The 20,546-nt window shown below is 40.2% G+C and overlaps 1 protein-coding gene across 1 annotated transcript in view; it reads left to right on the top strand.

The window, feature by feature from the left end:
* Window positions 1-20,546, top strand: part of COL4A1 (collagen type IV alpha 1 chain) — a 105,912-nt gene that overhangs the window by 76,372 nt on the left and 8,994 nt on the right. The window contains exons 32-48 of the mRNA XM_026845799.1: window positions 260-427; window positions 2,309-2,398; window positions 3,005-3,157; window positions 5,367-5,465; window positions 5,555-5,644; window positions 6,493-6,632; window positions 7,524-7,650; window positions 7,755-7,835; window positions 8,573-8,671; window positions 9,192-9,242; window positions 11,115-11,300; window positions 11,979-12,112; window positions 15,171-15,243; window positions 15,941-16,012; window positions 17,894-18,022; window positions 19,693-19,791; window positions 19,932-20,144. Coding sequence (XP_026701600.1) covers window positions 260-427; window positions 2,309-2,398; window positions 3,005-3,157; window positions 5,367-5,465; window positions 5,555-5,644; window positions 6,493-6,632; window positions 7,524-7,650; window positions 7,755-7,835; window positions 8,573-8,671; window positions 9,192-9,242; window positions 11,115-11,300; window positions 11,979-12,112; window positions 15,171-15,243; window positions 15,941-16,012; window positions 17,894-18,022; window positions 19,693-19,791; window positions 19,932-20,144 — 2,004 coding nt within the window. The remainder of the gene's footprint in view (window positions 1-259; window positions 428-2,308; window positions 2,399-3,004; window positions 3,158-5,366; window positions 5,466-5,554; window positions 5,645-6,492; window positions 6,633-7,523; window positions 7,651-7,754; window positions 7,836-8,572; window positions 8,672-9,191; window positions 9,243-11,114; window positions 11,301-11,978; window positions 12,113-15,170; window positions 15,244-15,940; window positions 16,013-17,893; window positions 18,023-19,692; window positions 19,792-19,931; window positions 20,145-20,546) is intronic.

The raw sequence follows: 20,546 nt of genomic DNA, 5'->3' as shown, positions 1-20,546 counted from the left end.
TGGTCCAAATGCAGGGCAAGGCCTCCTGAGAAAATGCCTGCCATTTTGTTTTGTCTCCTCAGGTCATCAGTGGGTAATAAATACAGGATCAAAGCCTCCTTTAGAAAATGAGGACTATTTCTGCTGTCTGGCTTTGAGTCTTCATTCTTCATGTCATGTAATTTCTGAACTGGAGGTGGACGTTACAGATATTTTTGTTAAGGGTGCTGTTCCCCTTGCTCTGTTAAGGACTAATCCTGTATCTTCTGTTTTTTCCTAGGATTTCCTGGAATTAAAGGAGAAAGGGGCTTCCCTGGTATCCCAGGTCTAGATATGCCGGGACCAAAAGGGGATAAAGGTAGCCAGGGCCAGCCTGGAGTACCAGGGTCTGTTGGGTTACCTGGCCTGCCGGGTCCACAGGGGGCCATTGGACTGAAAGGATCATCAGGTAAACACCTTTTCCCTCAGAAACCAGCATCTTTGATGACTGATTTATTGAGCTTTGGTAGCATGTCTGTTCACTAAGTTAGGAATTGATCCATCAAAGAGCCCAAGCTTGGGAAAACACATGGGCTGACGTTAGGTAAAGCAGCTCTGTGCACACGTAACTGAGTTGTTACTTAAGTCCTTTGGTGGATCATAGAATTACAGAATCATTTAGGCTGGAAAAGACCTTGAAGATCATCTAGTCCAACCATTAACCTAACATTAGCAGTTCCCAACTACACTATATCCCTCAGTGCTATGTTAAACACCTCCAGGGATGGGGAGTCCACCACCTCCCTGGGCAGCCCATTCCAACACCTCACAACCCGTTCTGTAAAGAAATGCTTCCTAATATCCTGTCTAAACATTCCCTGGTGCAACTTGAGGCCATTACCTCCCATCCTATCGCTTCTTACTTGGTTAAAGAGACTCATCCCCAGCTCTCTGCAACCTCCTTTCAGGTAGCTGTAGAGGATGATGAGGTCTCCCCTCAGCCTCCTCTTCTCCAGACTAAACACCTCCAGTTCCCTCAGCCGCTCCTCTTACGACCTGTGCTCCAGACCCTGCACCAGCTTCGTTGCCCTTCTCTGGACACGCTCGAGTCATTCAATGTCCTCTTTGTAGTGAGGGGCCCAAAACTGAACACAGGAATCGAGGGGCGGCCTCACCAGTGCTGAGTACAGGGATAAGATCCCTTCCCTGTCCCTGCTGGCCACGCTATTGCTGACACCAGCCAAGATGCCATTGGCCTTCTTGGCCCCCTGGGCACACTGCTGGCTCCTGTTCAGCCAGCTGTCAATCAATACCCCCAGGTCCCTCTCTGACTGGCAGCTCTCCAGCCACTCCTCCCCAAGCCTGTAGCGCTGCTGGGGGTTGTTGTGGCCCAAGGGCAGCCCCCGGCATTTGGCCTTATGGAAACTCCTCCAGTTGGCCTCAGCCCATGGCTCCAGCCTGTCCAGGTCTCTCTGCAGAGCCTCCCTACCCTCGAGCACATCAACACTCCCACCCAACTTGGTGTCATCTGCAAACTGACTGAGGGTGCACTTGATCCCCTCGTCCAGATCATCAATAAAGATGTTAAAGAGGAGTGGCCCCAAAACCGAACCCTGGGGGACACCATTTGTGACCGGCCGCCAGCTGGACTTAACTCCATTCACCACAACTCTCTGGGCCCGGCCATCCATCCAGATTTTTACCCAGCAAAGTGTGTGCCCATCCAAGCCTCGAGCAGCCAGTTTCACCAGGAGAATGCTGTGGGATACGGTGTCAAAGACCTTACTGAAGTCAAGGTAGACAACATCCACAGCCTTTCCCTCATCCAATAAGCAGGTCACCCTGTCGTAGAAGGAGATCAGGTTTGTCAGGCAGGACCTGACTTTCATAAACCCATGCTGACCGGGCCTGAGCATCTGGTTGTCCTGCATGTGTCGTGTGATAGTACTCAGAATAAGCTGCTCCAGTAACTTGCTCAGGGTGATCAAATCCAGTAACTTGCAGGAACTAGGCTTTAGCCTGTAATACTGAAAGGGGATTATTATGCACATTTTCATTGACAGAATGTGGTTTTAATAATGCCTTTGTTAATTACAGCATTGTTTACTGTAATAGGAAGTTTTAAGAATCTGTCAAAAACCCATTACAAACTGTGTTTTATTCTGGTTTTCATATCATTGATTTTACTCTTTTCTCAATAAAATCAGGCTATTTCATATTAATCATCTTATTTGTCCCATTTTTCCTTAAGTAGTGCAATTCCTAACGTGATAGGGTGTAAATAATTCCATTTCTTGAACTTTACACTGCTTGCTTTATTCTGTTATTCACTCTTTCACTTTGGTTTCAGGACCCAAAGGAGAAATGGGAGTTATGGGAACTCCTGGACTGCCAGGAACTCCTGGACCAGTTGGAGATCGAGGGTTGCCTGGTGAAAAAGGTAAATGAGAGGTTTTCTCAGAATCAAAATTGTAAAATCTACCTTTTTCCTGACAGAAGACAACACTGGAAATAACTAAATATAAGGAGTATGCTTGGCTTAAGGAAGATTTTATCTCAAGTAACTTCCCTATAAGTTAGGAATAGTGTAATTTAGAAAGCCATATCCTAGGAGCAGTCATGTATTTGGGCACTGAGCCAGGATTTTTGATCCATTTGTCAACAACATAAGGGTTTGCTAGATGTAAGTATGCTATAGATACTACTCCAAGAAAAATACTGCGTTAGAAATTATAAAAAGCCAGCAGGAAGGACTTAATTAAATCCTTCAAATAATGACCCTGTATTGCTGCCAAACTCCCATCCCTATTGTTTTGAGAGTCTAAAATTAATGGCTGTGAAGCAGGAAAAAAATGTCAACTTTTTTGACAGAGCTATTGTGAAGTCTGGTATAAAAAAGTTTCATATGAGATAAATGAGATGTTCCAGAGCATGGTATTCAGTGCTCAAAATTTGATTAAATAGCTAATTTCATTTGTTGTTGTCTACTAAGTATTTTTGCGAAGTTTTTTACGCCACTGTAATATTCTGTGCTATCCTTTTATAGGTAGCCAAGGTTTCAAAGGTGTAATTGGACCACAGGGTGATCCTGGTGTCAAAGGAGATAAAGGTGAAGCTGGTCTCCCAGGAAAACCTGGAACGATGGACAACATGGACATGGTTAGTCTCAAAGGCCAAAAGGGAGATCAAGGAGAAAAAGGTAACTTCAGTCTCTAACTGTGGGTAAATGTAATTAACACGTACATACTGTTAAGCAGCAATGCTTTGAGTTCAGTTGTTTTAGATGACAGTTTTTAAAATAAGATTAAAGAATTTCATGCAGCAAATGCAGATATTTGCCCATCTCATCCTCTTTAACCCAAAGATACTTTGCACCAGCAGAGAAAAATAACCTAGTTATACTCCATAGCTTTGCTGATCTATTAGCTGCCTTCAAAGCTTCTAAAATACAAACTGTGCAGAAAAGACTCCTTTTTACAAGGAGTCATGTGGAGTAGATGAAGCCTGAGGGGTACAAGTTACTCCTGAGGAGATTCCCACTGAACACAAGAGGAAAAATTTTCACTGTGAGAAAAATCAGCCATTCAAATAATCTCCTCAGGGCAGTGGTGGATTCCTCAACATTGGACACTTTTAAGATTCAGCTGGACAGGGGGCTGGGCCATCTTGTCTAGACCGTAGTTTTTCTGAGAAAGTTCAGGCCAGGTGATTCTTGAGGTCCCTTCCAATCTGATATTCTGTTATTCTATGAGTCCCTCCCCATCTTTCCTGTAGGCCCCTTTAAGTACTGGAAGGCATCTATAAGCTCTCCCTTGAGCCTTCTCTTCTCCAGGCTGAACAACCCCAGTTCTCTCAGCCTGTCCTTATAGGGGAAGTGCTTCAGCCCCCTGATCATCTTTTGGTCTTCCTCTGGACCCCCTCAAGCAGGTCCATGTTCTTATGTTGGGGGTACCAGAGCTGGACACAGTGCTCCAGATAGGGTGTTATGTCATCCCCTGGATGGCACATCCCTTCCCTCCAGTGTGTCGACCGTGCCACACAGCTTGGTGTCACTGGCAAACTTGCTGAGGGTGTACTCAGTCCCACTGTCCATGTCACCAACAAAGCTGTCAAACAGCACCAGTCCCAACACCAAACCCTGAGGAACACCACTTGTCACTGGTCTCCACTTGGCCATTATGCCGCTGACCACAACTCTTTGAGTGCGACCATCCAGCCAATTCCTTAACCTCTGAGTGGTCCATCCATCAAATCCATGTCTCTCCAATTTAGAGACAAGGATGTCATGTGGGACAGTGTCAGATGCTTTGCACAAGTCCAGGTAGATTATGTCAGTTATTCTTCCCTTATCTACCAGTGCTGTAACCCTGTTGCAGAAGGCCACCAAATCTGTCAGACATGATTTGCCCTTAGTGAAGCCGTGTTGGCTGTCACCAATCACCTCTGTATTTTCCATGTGCCCTAGTATAGTTTCCAAGAGTATTCACTCCATGATCTTGACAGACACAGATGTGAGACTGTCTGGCCTGTAGTTCCCTAGGTCTTTCTTTTTTACTTTTTTTAAAATGGGGGTTATGTTTCCCCTTTTCTAGTTCATGGGAACTTCATCAGACTGCCACAACTTCTCAAATATGATGGAGAGTGGCTTAGCCACTTCATCCGCCAGTTCCCTCAGGACCCACAGATGCATCTCATCAGGTCCCATGGACTTGTGCACCTTCAGGTTCCTTAGATGGCCTCAAACCTGATCTTCTCCTACAGTGGGCGGTTTTTCATTCTCCCAGTCCCTGCCTTTGCCTTCTGTGACTTAGGCAGTGTAGCTGGAGCCCTTCCCAGTGAAGACTGAGGCAAAAAAGTTGTTGAGTAACTCAGCCTTCTCCATGTCCTGGGTAACCAGGTCTCCCATTTCTTTCTGGAGAGGGCTCACATTTTCCCTAGTCTTCCTTTTATCACTGATGTACCTATAGAAGCTTTTCTTGTTGTCCTTAACATCCCTGGCCAGATTTAATTCTATCAGGCATTTGACCTTTCTGGCATTTTTGCCTGACTTCCACTTTGTTGGGATGCATTGCTCCTGAGCTTGGCGGTGATCCTTGAATATTAACCAGCTTTCTCAGACCCTTCTTCCCTCTAGGGCTTTATCCCATGGTACTTGGCTTGTAGTTTGCACAGACAACTGTAAAATTGTAATAGTTTGCAGCCTTTCTTCAGCTCTGGTTTAATGACTGTAGAGTTGTGTTTTACTCGTGTGACTCTACTGTACAATGTATGAAGCTTGAATTCAGCAATTTCCTTGTCCAGATGAGAGAAGCAAGAGTGATCAAAAATCAGCTAGAAGAATTATTATATGGCATTACAGTAAATTTTGATAAAACTGATCTCACTGTGTTTGTTTTCTTGGTGTCCAGGGGACCATGGAGCAACAGGAGAAAAAGGGTTACGTGGGGAATATGGAGAACCAGGAATTCCAGGGAAGGATGGTGAACCTGGTACTCCAGGACATCCAGGTATGTCTGAAGCTAGCAACAAAGACTGTTCATCAGGTATTTTAAACTACTGTAACTAATGTGATTCTTAATTTCTCTGCTGTCCATAGGACCAAAAGGTGATCAGGGCCCCCCAGGGTACCCAGGGGATCCAGGAATTCCGGGACAAAAAGGATCGGTTGGTGAAATGGGTTTGCCAGGTACTGATTGATGGGAATTTCTTATTGTTTTCCTCAAATTAATGTAGAACATTGAAAGACCTGTATAGAATATTTGTTGTTGTAGATCTACTAAATGGTTGCACTATTTGCAGCATCTGAACTTTTGGGACACGGCTTTCTCAACCCTATTTTGATGTACAAATAATAGAATGATTTCGTGTTTCTATACGTGAATCCTTTAGCTGGATATGTAGGTTTTGTTTATTTGTTGCATGCAGGCACATTTTCAAGTGACCTATTTGTCTGTCTGTCTCTGCTAGTATGTGAACTGCATTAAGCTTCTTGTGTATTTTCTCCCTTATAGAATGTTTGGTGAGGTGCATGTACTACCTGTTAATTACAGACTGTAGTGGTCTGGGAAGAGTGTTGTCGTGGAAGGGATTGGTAAAGGATAGAATGGAGAAGAACCTCTATCTTGACATCGAAACTTTGTCTCTATTCAGATGACCTTGTGCCTAGCATATTTAGGAAATCAAAGATAAAAGACTGAAATAATGGAGACAGAAAAATTTGCTACAGCAAAGTCCCTTTTTCATTGTGGTCCTGTCAGAAATTATTCAAATCAACATATTCAAATAATATTTTTAACTTTTAGCTCTGTTTACTCTGAAACCAAGATTATGACCTTCTCTTATGAGAAGAACTTATCTTCCCATAAAAAGTGCCATTTAGAGAGTGAATCTCAAAAGTTAATTTACTAGCTATTTTAGTGAGTTACATTGATTTTCTAGCTCTGAACAGCTAAAGCAACACTGAAAAATCATTGTCAACACTTCTAGCGTACCAGTAGTTCTGATAACACTATTTTTTTCCTTTTTTCTTACTAGGAACACCAGGAGAAAAGGGTCTGCCGGGAATACCAGGTTCACCAGGCACACCAGGGTTCCCTGGGCAAAAAGGTGAAAAAGGAGACAAAGGAGCACCAGGTTTTCCTGGAACTGGCTTTCCAGGGTCTCCTGGTGAGAAGGTATTTACACCCCTCAGGAATTAATTGTCTGTCTCTACCAAGCACATAATTTGAAAAGATGGTATTAGTCTTTCAGTTATTTTATTATATTTTCTATTCTGCTGATTTAAATACCCAATGAGAAACTTGAAAGGTGTGTATATACACAGATCTAGATGCATTCTGTTTGATAGGACCATTATCTCAAGAGTTCTTATATATTTTGTCTCTTCAGAATAGGCTAATTTACCATGCAAGAAATGTGGGGAAGGGAAATAACTTTAAAATACTAAGTAAATAAGTGAAAAGGCCTTCTTACAAACAGAGCAAACAATCACACTGAAATAGTGTTTCTGTACTTTTACAGAGATACTGGGAAGCTGAAAAACCCATAAAATGCTTACATATTACTGAAAAGAGAACTGTATTAATACTGTCTGTAAAGTTAATTTAATCTCTAATGGTATTCTAATAGGATTCTCATTTGTTTTACATTCCTTTTCCTAGCTATACAATGACAGTAATCATGAATCTATAAGTAAAAATTGTAAAAATAAAAGTTATTAATCTGATAGAAAACTTGTTGAAGACAAAAAAATTTTTTTGAAGATGATTAAGTGTAATAAGTAAGTTAAGAGGTTAATTTGGAAAAGACTGTAAAAACTGTCATAAAAATGCATAAAAAACTACTAATTTTCATATGTAGGTATTAAGCAATTGCTAGGAAAGTCAGTAATTCTGATAGTGGAATTTAATGGCAAATTTAATACTAAATTACTTTGTTTCTAAATGGAAAAAGAATGAAATATTTATAAGTCTGATGGATAAGAGGGGTGACATCTACCATTGCAAATAGAAAAAGCTGTTTCAGAATTAATGTGTAGATTTTATAATGTGTGCTGCTTCTTTTAGGGAGAACCAGGAAGAACGGGTAGTCCAGGTTTACCTGGAGATAAGGGTGAAAAGGGTAGTGAAGGAATGCCTGGAATGCCGGGTTCTCCAGGTCCCAAAGGATCCCCTGGAATGGCAGGATTTCCAGGCAAGTGTTTATGCTTTAATAAAACAGAAATTACAGTGAAGAATTAATGAGAAACTTATACCAAATATTCCACATGTAAATCCATGTCTTGTTTCTTTCTGTAGGGAGCCCTGGCCGTCATGGAGAAAAGGGTGAAAAAGGACTTCCTGGCTTAAGTGGCATTCCAGGTTTAAAAGGAGAACCAGGTAGAAAAGAAATATAAACCACCAAATGCTACTTAAATATTGTTCACCTCCAGGCAGTGGCATTCTACATTTGTTTTAGCTCCAGATATTTCCTGGTACATTTGTTCATTTCATAAGCAAGAAAAGACAGTGCTGTTTCCCAGGTGTATCTGAGTCAGTGTAGTGTGAGGCTAATACTTCTTTTGCACTGTTTGTGGAAGAGATTTTACCACCTTCCACAAGACTGGTTGTTGCTATAGCCATTAGCTCTGTTGTTTCTGAGTTAATTTAAAAACAGTAGAGTTGATCCATGGGCCTAAACCTGAACCACCACATTAGCATCTTCACACAGATGTAGAAGAGGAAATAGAGTACGGAGGAGAATAAGTCCGTTGCTGTTATGAGTACAACAACATTTTTGAACTTGGAGCTTTCTGTTCTTAGTTTACTGGCCGCAGGATACATCATCCCATTGGATGGGCTGTGCTATTTACAAGTCTTTGCTGGAGTTCCTGCACTCTAAACCCACTAGGATTCATGATAATTAGCTATGACAAAATCTGTAATATTTGAGCCCTGTTTCACACTGATTTAATTCAGAAGTAACCTTAGAGAAAAGTCACACTGAAGTCATCATGCAGTATCTGCTTAGTCTCTGTGGGAGCAAAAGAATAAGTTGAGCTTTTCTTTAGAGGGAAAAAAGTTTTAAAAAAGTCTCATGATTCATAGTTGTAATGAAAATGGCAATGATTTTTCAGGTGAACCTGGTTTTCCGGGTCCTGCTGGTTCCATTGGACAGAAGGGTGAACCAGGTTATGACGGGATTCCAGGTGCAGCTGGTGCAAAGGGTGAACAAGGTACTGTTACTATCATGTTAAGTTTGTGGGGTACAAAAATGCACGGAGATGGGCTACACAGGAGTAGCTGGTAGAGGGGTGTGCTAGGTTTGAGGTACTTTGGATGAAACCTTAGAAAATATAGTATGGTGTCTTGCAAACTGCTGACTGTCATCTGTCATTGTAAAGCTGATCACTCATGAGCAACTGTGTTTAATCAGTGTAATCTTGAAATAATTTCTTTCACAAAAGCTGGCAATACTTTAAAGAATTGGCATGTTTTGGAATTAATTTCAGTCTGCAACTTAGCTGAGAAATAATGGAGCAGGCTTGCCTTTTCTTAGGGTAGGGTTTTCAGCCATACAGGACCCATTGTACTAGATACAATACCAGTACATAACAGAGACAGTCTCTGCCCTGAAGAACTTTTGCATAAACCATTTATTTAGATTTTATATTCACTTAATAGAGTTTTGTTCATTACAGGTTAAATTTAACCACTGTCCCCATTTTCTAATCTTTTGCTTCCTCTATATTACAGGTATTCCAGGCAGAGGACTTCCAGGATTACCTGGTGCAAAGGGAGATAAAGGTAAAACACTTCTTTGCTGCTTGTTTAAACATATTAAAAACATTTGGTTAATTCAGAGATACTTTCTACTTTGTTCTTTTACATGCTATACCTTTTCAGAGCAGGCAGAAACTCTGAAAGGCTCAAATACTAATTTCTGTTACAGTGGCAGCATCTTGGATATGAGTTAGATATGCCCTAAAATAGGTAATTATTCATAGTGTGGAATTTACTGCAAGCTGTGCTGTGATGAGGTAATATAAATAACTTCTGTATTTGTGTGCTGTGCTTTTGACTCCGAGTATTTCTGTTTTCCTACTAATTTTGCAAGAATCAAAGTCTAGTGAGGCTCTGTGCACCAGACGGCTAAAGATAGTAGTTTTGTGGCCAGGGTACCACAGTAATTCTTTTAACTAAGTCTGTTGTGCAGCCTAGATGCAATTTTATTAATTGCTAAAATAGTTACTCTCTATAGAGCATGTGTAAGCTATGCACAGGAGCATGGTGCAGAGATGCAAGAGATAGCAGACACCTGATGAGATTTTACTGAAAATTGTTATTACCTGAACTGAGGACTTACTAGCTTGTGTGCATGCACATATCTATCACAATTTCAGAATCACTTGGAGTCTGCTCAGAGTGTGTCACTACACTGTGCTTGAGTCAGTGCTTGTTCAAGGTGTCTGTAATGCACCATGCTCCATTTTATGAAATAAGTACGTGCTAGACACTAGACTGCAGTAGATACAGTAGTGAAGAAATACCAAACTGCTGCTTATAAAGAAAATCATGTACAATTAAAGGATTTCAATTTTAAACATCCATAAACAGAAAAAGATTCAGCTAATCTGTCTATGAAATTAACATGACATAGCAGATTTTAAAGAATTTACATAGCTTGAAATTATCAATGCCCTACCTCATTCATTCATTCATTCTATAAATACAGGATGATATATAAATACAGGACATTCTATAAATACAGTACAATCAAAAGTGATAAACCAGAATTTTAGAATGTAGAATTTAGAATATTTGCCATCTCAAAGTAATTAACAGTCTTTAATTGCTGAGAAAGCCCTAATGTTAGAGAACTTACTTTAATAAGCAGATTTTCTAATCATAGCTCAGTAAGGCATGTAGAATGCTAGATTATGAGAGGACCTTTCTCACCTTACCCATCTCTCTCATTTTCTCAGCACAGCTCATTTAAAAATACCTGGTTTTAGAGTAAATAGATATCCAACTGACATGATTTGTGTTCCAGATGTATTGTAGTTCCAAAGAAACAAGTCCGGTATTTAAAGACACTGTTCTGTTTAGGCAAAGAGCCAGGGATAGTGTTCTTTATATATTTAATTTCTCTTACTATTGTACTTATACTGGCTAATCTATATTATTTTTGCTCAATCATGATCTAAAATTCGACTGAATTGCAAATGTTAACTATTTGTACAAGCCTGGAAGTAAGTATTAAGTGTCTAAATCTTGATATTAGCTAAAAATATATTCCCTTTTGATCCAGGAGCAAGTCCTTTTCTGCTTAGTCAAGCAAAACATCCATTACTCAGCTATGACAATACTTATTGTAATGGAGTAAGGGTTTAAGGGGCTTTATATGCCTTGTGGAAAGGCTCATACAGGCTGAATGTTCATAGCTCATTGATCAGTTTAGCTAAGAACAGTTATGTCAGTCAAATTACTCTTTTCCTCATACTTTATGGAGAATAATACAGTCTTCCTGAAGTTTTGCATTTTTATGCAAATGTACAAAGGCAAGGTCAATATTCTCTTAAGGAATGAAGCTTACTATGAGTGGATAATAAAGCAAAAGGTTTCAGTGATTGTGATCCTTTGTCTAATCGTGTTTTGGGGTTTTTTTTCAAATCTTAGGTGCAAAAGGTGATGTGGGCTTTCCAGGATCCCCAGGAAGTCCGGGGATCCCAGGCCTGAAAGGAGAACCAGGATATGATGGTCCACCAGGCCCTAAGGGCAACCAAGGTCTTCCTGGACTACCAGGAAGTGCAATTGAGGGCCCTAAAGGAGACAGAGGACCCCAAGGCCAACCTGGCCTTCCAGGTAATTCTTTATCTTTAGTATCAATGTGCTGATGTTAAAGCGCTCACCTAATTAATTAATAATATAATCAATATTGTACATCCTTGTTTATCCTCTTCTCACAGATCAGAGAAAAGCTCCCCCTTCATAGGCAGTTTGGCATTATGTCCTACAACAAGCAATTTTATGTCCTCAGGCGGTTGGTTTTGTCCAGATGTCTTTCTGACCTTGAGAGGTTTGCCTCTGATTTCCATGTTTCCTTCTGGACTTTATTTACTGTTTTGAGGCAGCCATGGCTGTATGTTCCTATGTCCTAGAGTGTTAATGTGTTTAAAAATGGCCCAGCATGGCCTTACCTTGGCAGTGGCCCTGTGCTAGATGGTTAAGGAGGAGAGGAGAGTAGAGCTACAAGATGTCTCTAGCATGTTCATACCTGAGAATGTACCATCTCACGTGTTCTGCACATATAGAAAACTCTCCACATTTTGCATCAGCCAGAGGCTGATAAATGATAGGTGTTCAGTCAGATGAAGGGTCATACAGACCGCCCTGCAACAGATTCTCCTACTTACTTTCTTGAAATGTTGTTAGAATAATTACTTTGGTTCTCCCCATTTGTGGGTTGACACAGCTCGTCTTCTATCAGGTACTGCTCTGAACAAATTTTGACATTAAATACTCTCTTCTTTTGGTTTATAGGTTTACCTGGTCCAACAGGGCCACCAGGACCCCCAGGTCTGAAAGGGGCCAAAGGAGAGCAGGGGAGCAATGGCTGGCCTGGGACTCCTGGAGGTCCAGGAGTCAAAGGTGATCCAGGTTTCCAGGGACTGCCAGTAAGTTACTTTCAGTACATTCCAGATTTGCTGAAAGCTGGTTTTTGTAATTAATGGATATATTAATCATAGGTATTTCTCATTCAAAACAATGATACTTTATGATCAAAGTGCCTTTAGACTCACTGCTGACGATGTAAAGTCAGCCTGAAAACCTTTCAGTTTTCTCCGTTTAAAGTCTGCCTACGAATAAGAGCCAGTGAGCTAATGAACTTATTACAAATTTATAGATAGTGAGTGGTAACATACAACACCCAGAATATAATTTACAATGTATTAACAGTACAGAATGGCTGCAGCACATCCATAAATCCTGCAAATGCATTAGTAGTTAATTTTTAAGGTTGCATATTTCACGATAAATTGCCTCCTGAAAATACCTGAACTGTTTGGTTTTGTTATGAAACCTTTCAAATAAAGTGCACTTTTAGTAGTCACTGATGAAATATAGCTGCTGATTTAGAAATACAAACAGGCAATGATATTAATACATTGTTGTCATATATTATTCATTTTCCCTGATCTAAAACAGTCCCTTTTCCTCTGTATGAGGGAGAATGAAGTGGAATAGGACAGTCACCCAGAATAGTTGGCATTCTATACTCTTTCTCTCAGAGTGTCTGCTGCCTTCTTCCGCATTGAAAAATACAGTCTGTATTTTAACTTTTCATTTTCCCTTTCGTGCTAAGAAAATAATAATAATAAAATTTATAGAAGAAGGAATAAGGAAGTAAGTAGGTATGACTCAACAATTCCTAGTGTACAGAAGGAAAGAAGACTCAGGAATAAGTTCCTAATGTGAAAAGCATGATAGTGTGATACTGGACTTAAAAGGTCCATATTATTCTTGATAATGCAGAGATCTACTGCATCCTTTTCTACATCCAAGAGTCGCTTCACAGAGACATTAATTATTTGCTTCGGTGTTCTGGAACTTGGCTATGTCTTTTTATCTTTGATATTATATCATATTTCATATCAGCTTTCAAAGTAGTAAATTTGAAAATAACATTCCAGTATATTTTTTCCCTAATTTAAGAATTTGCAGTACTTCTGCAGAGAGCTAAATTTCTATACCACAGGAAATTCTAAAGCTTTTTGAAGGTTGATATTCCAGTTCAAGACTGTTTTTGAAGAATGGGGAATGCTAAAGGATTTTGATTACATATCTTCAGTCATCAGAAGGTGTTTTATTATCCTTAAGCCACAATGCTTATTGTTGGGTTGTTAACTCTGTGTGACATGTTCCAGTGAGTTATTTGAATATTAAACTTCCTCTCATGATATGTACTAAGAAGGGTTTCTAATGTCATCTTCTCCAATGGGACAGGCTTCTGCCCTGATTATAGCTCAGTTGCTCACACGGGTCTCCAGATACATGGTAACCTATATCAGAAAGGAGATTTTGTTATAACATGGGTGACACAGCCTGTCCAAAAATCCTATCGAAAAAAAAGTGAATGAGGAGATCAGACCATGAAATATGAGTCCCGTGGATTTATCTGTGCATTTTAATGTTGAAATGAGAAAATAGACATTTTCATCATTTTCAGGAGCTGAAATGGTTCTGTTTTATTTGGAAGAGATCCAGACCAAAATGTTGGTTGCCAAGCTATATCTGATGAAAAAAAAAAAAAGAGTTTATGAAACTGCATACTGTTGTGGAAAAAGTATTTTGATGGAAAGCTTCCAATAGACTCCTCTTATAAATGATTCCATTTTATAATAATAGCAACCTAAAAAAATTATTTTAAAAAACCCTTTCGATGAGATTGTCTGACTGTCTTCTGAATTACTGTTAGCCCTGCTGTTTTGTGCTACAGAAGTTCACATTATGATACAAAGAGGGAGCTATTTCTTTAAACAATCCTTCATACTGTGACTATGTGACTGAAGGAAACCAGGGAGCCTTACTTCATTAATATCTCCCTTCCTACTCTGAGGGAACTGGTTTTTATGTGTGACTTTGGAAGTCTCACTGTTGGCATCCATTTTTGAGCTAGTCATCTCTTCTCCGTTTATAGTAAGTGGAGAGAATTAAACATTTGTAGGGAGCCGTTCTTCTCACCTTAATATACATATCTAACTTAAATCAAATGAAAAATTACTCCTGTGTGTGTCTGTTCTATTGCTTTCCAAATATGATGAGATGAATCCTACAATTGCTATTGTTTTTCACTGAGTGCTCAATTCACATCTCCAACCTCTGATTGGTAAGTTACTTAGAAAAGGGATTTTGTTTCTTTCCTCCACCTGTGTTCCACATTTTATTATATAGGGGACTATCACTGCCATATTGCTTCAGACTTGAGTTAGGAGTTAGCCAGGAAGAAACTCTAAACTATACTTACAAGCTTTTTGCAGATAATCTGCAACAGAAAAAGAAGAAAAGGGAATTTGCAGTCATTTAAATGACTATTAACAGTGTCTTTTGAAATTGGAGTTTGGTTTTCCTTGCAGTGAGGCTACAATGAACTTGTTACCATGAATTTCAGAGGGGCAGTTTCTCATAGTGAAAGCAGAAGGAGTTCACATTGTGTTTGAAGTGTTTAAGTCCTTGAGTATTTTAGCCCTTTTGAAAAATGAAATTCTCCAGAGGATTGTAAATTGTTGAGCCTATTTAATTTCATTCCACATGTGAATATGGAAGTTTTCAAGTCTCCTGTATTTTAGAATTACCACATTTAATTATGTAACTAATAACCACCTGCTGGGGCTGCACTGAAGTTTGTTTTTACTGATATTTGTGTTTACTGATGTTTTTCATAATAATGTTGTCTATGGTTGAGAACCTTTTCATTAGCTATACTGTTAATGAGACCTTATTCTGATCTAATATCTTTGTAAGGCAAAAAACAGTTCAGTAAGAACAAGGTGTTACACTTGTTCCTTTAAGAGAAGCTTCTCATCTAATCATGGTAGAGAACAACCATTCCTTAAACTTAATGGGTTTTCTCTCATATTAATCTTTTTATAGGTTTCCAAAAATACATAGCCTATTGGAGAGTCGTATCATAATAGTGTAGGATAACTGTACTTCACATTTTCTTTTATACAGGGTAGTCCTGGTTTACCAGGAGATACTGGTCAAAAGGGTGATCTGGGACCTCCAGGAGTTCCAGGTGTTCCAGGTAAGAAGAAAATTTACCATATTCCTCAAAAGTATGCAAAGATGTCTCTTTTAATCCTTCCTCTATCAAATAAGATGCTCAAAGGATTTTGACTCTGTGTTACAAATTATTGAAACAGGACATTGAAAGCCACATCAAAAAGAATACAAGAGATTGAGATTTTTTGCAAGATTTTTTACCTTTTTCCTGTTGTCTTGCTTTGCCAATTTTAAGTGAGCACTTGTTTTAAAAGGTGGATGTAAAATCAATTGTTTAGACATACCAGTCAAGAATCTTCAAGATTTCCTTGAGAATTGGAGAGGCAAATGTTATAGCTATATGTGAGGAAACATGGTCATGATATGTCTCCACTGTTGACTAAATTGCTGCTACTGTCACCATCATATACGTTAAAACACTGAGTCTGTAAAAAATGTAGTTATTAATAGAAAAAATTAATTCTTATAATTTAGAGAAAGTTATTATTAATTGAAGTAAGAAAAATTTGTTCTCAGTCAACATTCATTTGGTGACAATGCATTTGTTTTTATCTTGTTCTTGCAAACACTTAAAAAGTACTTGTGCAAATGTAAGGGCCATGACTTATAAAAAGCCACGGCCCTTACATGATCATGGGCTTGTACAGGATCATCCTGCACATATCCTTCCAAATCAAGAAATTATTGAAGTTTCATGTAAATATTTCCTTTGACTTCAGGTCCGAAAGGATCTCCTGGCTTCCCAGGCCTTAAGGGTGAGCGGGGTGACCAAGGTCTTCCTGGTTCTAAAGGTATAATATAAAGACTTGCTTTTTTCCCAGACACTGTTGTTAAAATGGTTGTGATTAATTAATAGATAACTCCCTCCATTTATTTGGTATAAAAAGGTAAAATATCAAACCATATATTATGGTATCAGCATCTGAATGGTCAGATTAGATTAACTGTTGGGTAGAGAATGAGTTTTATCTCCTGCTCTGAAAAATCAATACTGAGGTTTTGTCATTATTAGAATCTTTAAATGGTATCCTAGAACCATAGAATCATAAAATGGTTTGCCTTGCAAGAAACCTTCAAAGATCACCTAGTCCAGCCCCCCTGCCATGGGCAGACACATCTTTCACTACACCAGGTTGCCTGAAGCCTCATCCAACTTACCTTTGAACATTTCCAATGATGGGCCATTCACAGCTTCTCTGGGCAACCTGTTCCAGTGTCTCACCACCCTCACTGTAAAAAAAGTTCTTCCTTAAGTCCCATCTAAATCTACCCTCTTTCTGTTTAAAATTGTTGCCCCTTGTCCTCTCACTCCAGACCCAGGTAAAAAGTCTCTCCATCTTTCTTATAAGCTCTCTTTATATATTGAAATACTGCAGTAAGGTGTCCCTGGGGCTTTCTTTTCTTTAGGCTAAACACCTCCAACTCTCTCAACCTTTCTTCAAAGGAGAGGTGCTCCAGCCCTCTGATTATTTTCATGGCTCTCCTCTGGACCTGCTCTAACAGGTCCATTTCTTTCTTGTACTGGGGACACAGAGCTGGATGCTGTACTACAGGTGGGGTCTCACAAGAGCGGAAGGGGGAGAATCTCCTCCCTTGACCTGCTGGCCACACTTCTCTTGATGCAGCTCAGGATATGGCTGACTTTCTGGGCTGGGAGTGCACATTGCTGGGTCATGTCCCGTTTTTCATCTACCTATATCCCCAAGCGCTTTTCTGCAGGGTTGATCTCAATCCATTCATTCCCTAGTCTGTACTGATATTGGGGGTTGTCCCAATCCATGTGCAGGACCTTCCATTTGGCCTTGTTGAACATCATGAAGTTCACACTGGCCCACTTCTCAAGCCTGTCAAGGTCCCTCTGGATGGCATCCTTTCCTTCCAGTGTGTTGACCACACCACACAGCTTGGTGTCATCTGTAAACTTGCTGAGGGAGCTCCTTGCAACCTAAGGTCTGCACAGCTATTTCACTCCTTGGAAGGTCTGTTTGGGTGGACATGTCACCATAGATAGGCTGTAGTGCTTCTGTTTGGGTTTCAGTCACAGCCATGCAGTTGTGGTGGTGGACACCATTTTCTTGCAGCAGGTCACAGTCTCCTTGCAGTTCTTAGAAAGATTCCACTTAAAAAATGGTAATTCTTTTGAAAGATGTCATCCTTCTAATTCTAATTCCCTGGAGACTTCAAGGTTCTGGGTAGGCTTGCACAGCCATCAGTTAGTTGGTGTCACTGCTGGCAGGCAGCAACCCAGCGTGCTGAGCATTCTGAGCAAGCTGCCATGCAAACCGCCAATGCCACCCCTGACAGGTGCCACTCCCTGTTTTCACACCTTGATTGCACTGCTTCTGGTTAGAGCTACATCTGTGGGCCTTCTCTGTCCTGCCTGGTGTGAGATGGGAATGTAGGACATAGCAATATGGTTTTCAGTAGCAGAGGCCCAGCCCTGTTTCCTCCATTGTGCCTTTAAACCTGTTGTCTTCTACCCTCTGTCAGCTTTGGGTTTGGCTTCTTAACAGGTATGACTCTACTCAATCCACATATAAAGTCTTGGATACATCAATACTTGTAGCTATAGGCTCTGTCTATTCTCTGATTACATAAATGGCAGTACAAGGTCTCACTTTTTTATTGTTCAATACTGAATACGTGCTGATTTTCTCTGTTAACTTTGGCAGGTTTACAAGGCCCACCAGGCCCACCAGGTGCTTTTCAGCTTGTTAAAGGGGATCCTGGTTTACCTGGCCCTGTAGGACCAGTTGGTCTCAAAGGATTCCCGGGACTTCCAGGTCCCAAAGGACAACAAGGTGAGAGTTTCTAACTTGCCAGTAGAAATACGTCTTAAGCAATGTAAAAATAGACCAATGTGGTAGGCTAGACGCTAGAAGATTCTTGTTATAATATTATGCAGCTATTTATACGCCACTTAAATTGTATCATCAATGAGAGAGTCCTTCTTTTTGAAGCTCATCCAAAGGAGTGCTAGAAACAGATGCCTTTCTAGTGATTTTTTAATAGGATCTCACTCTGCAGTCATCACAGCAGTATTTGAGATCAGCAGTAAGAAGGATGACTTGTAAGACACCGCTCATCCGTTTCCCAAAGTGTATGTATTAGCATATCTTCTGTCTTTAGTGTTGAATCCAAACTTAATTAGTGTGTGTCCCTGGGAGAAGGCAAGCATGAGCTCCATTGATCTTGGAGTGGAAAGTGCTTCCTGAGGAAGCTTGTTCCATAGTCCTAGGTTTTGTCTCTTAGTCCAGACATTGCAACTTTTATAATGAAAAAGGTAAACCGCAAAAATTAAACACAGTAGAGAATAACAGAATGGAGCAATGGGTGAGACAAATTAAATACTGGCACAAGGGCACATGTCCTTCAGAATAACAGGACATGGAGAGTGGGAGCTTAGAGGTCTTCTCAAACTATTTTTTAAGGGAAAGCTTTGTTCCTGATTGTTTTATGGTGGGGTTTATGGAGTTTTTTATGGGGGGAAGATGATGGGGAATTACAGTGAAATATAATTATAGAATTGTAGAATGGTTTGGGTTGGAAGGGACCTTAAAAGACTATCTAGTTCCAACTCCCCTGCCATAGGCAGGGACACGTTCCACTAGCCCAGGTTGCTCAAAGCCCCGTCCAACCTGGCCTGGAACACTGCCAGGGAGGGGGCAGCCACAGCTTCTCTGGGCAACCTGTTCCAGTGTCTCATCACCCTCATAATGAGTATCTTCTTTCTATTTAATATAATAGATATTGAAGTTTGCTCTTGAAGGTGGGATTACAACTCTACAACTGCTGTCCATTAGGAAATCACTATGAAATAATCTCAGTAATTGAACATAGCATGAGTTTGCTTCTATGGGATCTGTTGTTGTTCTTCAGTAGTCAGTTCAATACATGAACACAATATTGCTGTTTAGGTGATCAGGAAAAGGACAGCAGGTACTATGTAAAGCTTCTGATGTGCCACAGAAATTTTGATATAGTGCTGATATGGTGCTGGTAACTTCTTTTTCCCAAAGTCAGAGTTACTGAGTTTATGCAGGACTCAAAGCATCCCTAGAAATCAATAAAGTGAAGACATAATATATGTCTGGAAACCTGGTTGAGAAGAAGCTAAGAGAATACTGATTTTCCCACTGTTCATGACCCTACTTTTTTATGGTCTATTTTTGATTAAGTACTGTGATAAACAAAGAGGGAAGAGATTGCTGCCTTTCCTTTCCATATTCCAGGTGAATACTAGTTATTTGAGAAGCACATCCTCTGCTTAGTTCTCTATTGTTCTCTACTGTAATCGCTTCACCTGCAGTAACCCACATAATATCTGCTTTAGATATTGAAATACACACACGGTATCTGGGTGAGTTTAATTTATGCTGAGGTGTGCCTGTGCCGTACTGTATTAAAAGGCAAAAAGTCAGAACTAACATGAAGTAATATCCAGTAATAACTATTCCTTGTTTTCCAACAGGGGTGACAGGACCTTCAGGTGTACCTGGACCACCTGGTAGCCCAGGATTTGATGGTAAACCTGGTCAGAAAGGAGAAGTTGGTCCTTATGGACCCCCAGGTGAGTTCTTTAAAGACTTAATTACTTCAGAGAAAAATAACGTAGGAGATTAAGTGTGAACGTATCTAATTTAACTTCTTTAGTTATGTAGGCAGAGTACTGCTGTCTGTAGAGATAAAAGGAGACTCTCTGTATTGCAGGGCCCAGAGGATTCCCTGGTCCACCTGGCCCTGAAGGTTTGCCTGGGGCTATGGGCCCACCAGGTGCACCATCTGTTGCTCATGGCTTCCTTGTCACCAGACACAGTCAGACCACTGAAGAACCATCGTGTCCATTTGGAACCAGGCTGATTTACCATGGCTACTCCTTGCTTTATGTACAAGGCAATGAAAGAGCACATGGCCAAGATCTGGGTAAGAATTCAGTTAGAACCCATTACAAAACAAATGTTTCTTTCATTTTTAGAACTGTATTGAACAAACCTGTGTAATTATTCTTGGCTAGTTGGTGCTTTATTATACCTTCTAGAGTGGTACAAGTAACGGTTTGGTGTATAGTGGAAACAGTGTCAATTTATTTATGCAAGCCTTTATCAAAGCCTTTGACACAGTCATCCACAGTATCTTTGTAGTCAAATTAGTGAGATATGGGCTGGCTAAGTAAATGATAAGGTGAGTGGAAAATTGGTGGGTCCATCCGGCTCGGAGGGATGTGATCACTTGTACAAAGTCTGAGTGGTAGTTGTTGATTAGCGATGTCCCTGGGCTAATACTGTTTAATCAATTTATTAATGACTTGGGTGATACGATGGAGTG

Source organism: Athene cunicularia (assembly GCF_003259725.1).
Source record: "Athene cunicularia isolate RWA chromosome 1 unlocalized genomic scaffold, athCun1 chr1_part1, whole genome shotgun sequence".
Taxonomy (NCBI): domain Eukaryota; kingdom Metazoa; phylum Chordata; class Aves; order Strigiformes; family Strigidae; genus Athene; species Athene cunicularia.
Note: the sequence above shows the minus strand (reverse complement) of the source record. Positions and strands in the feature narration are given on the sequence as shown.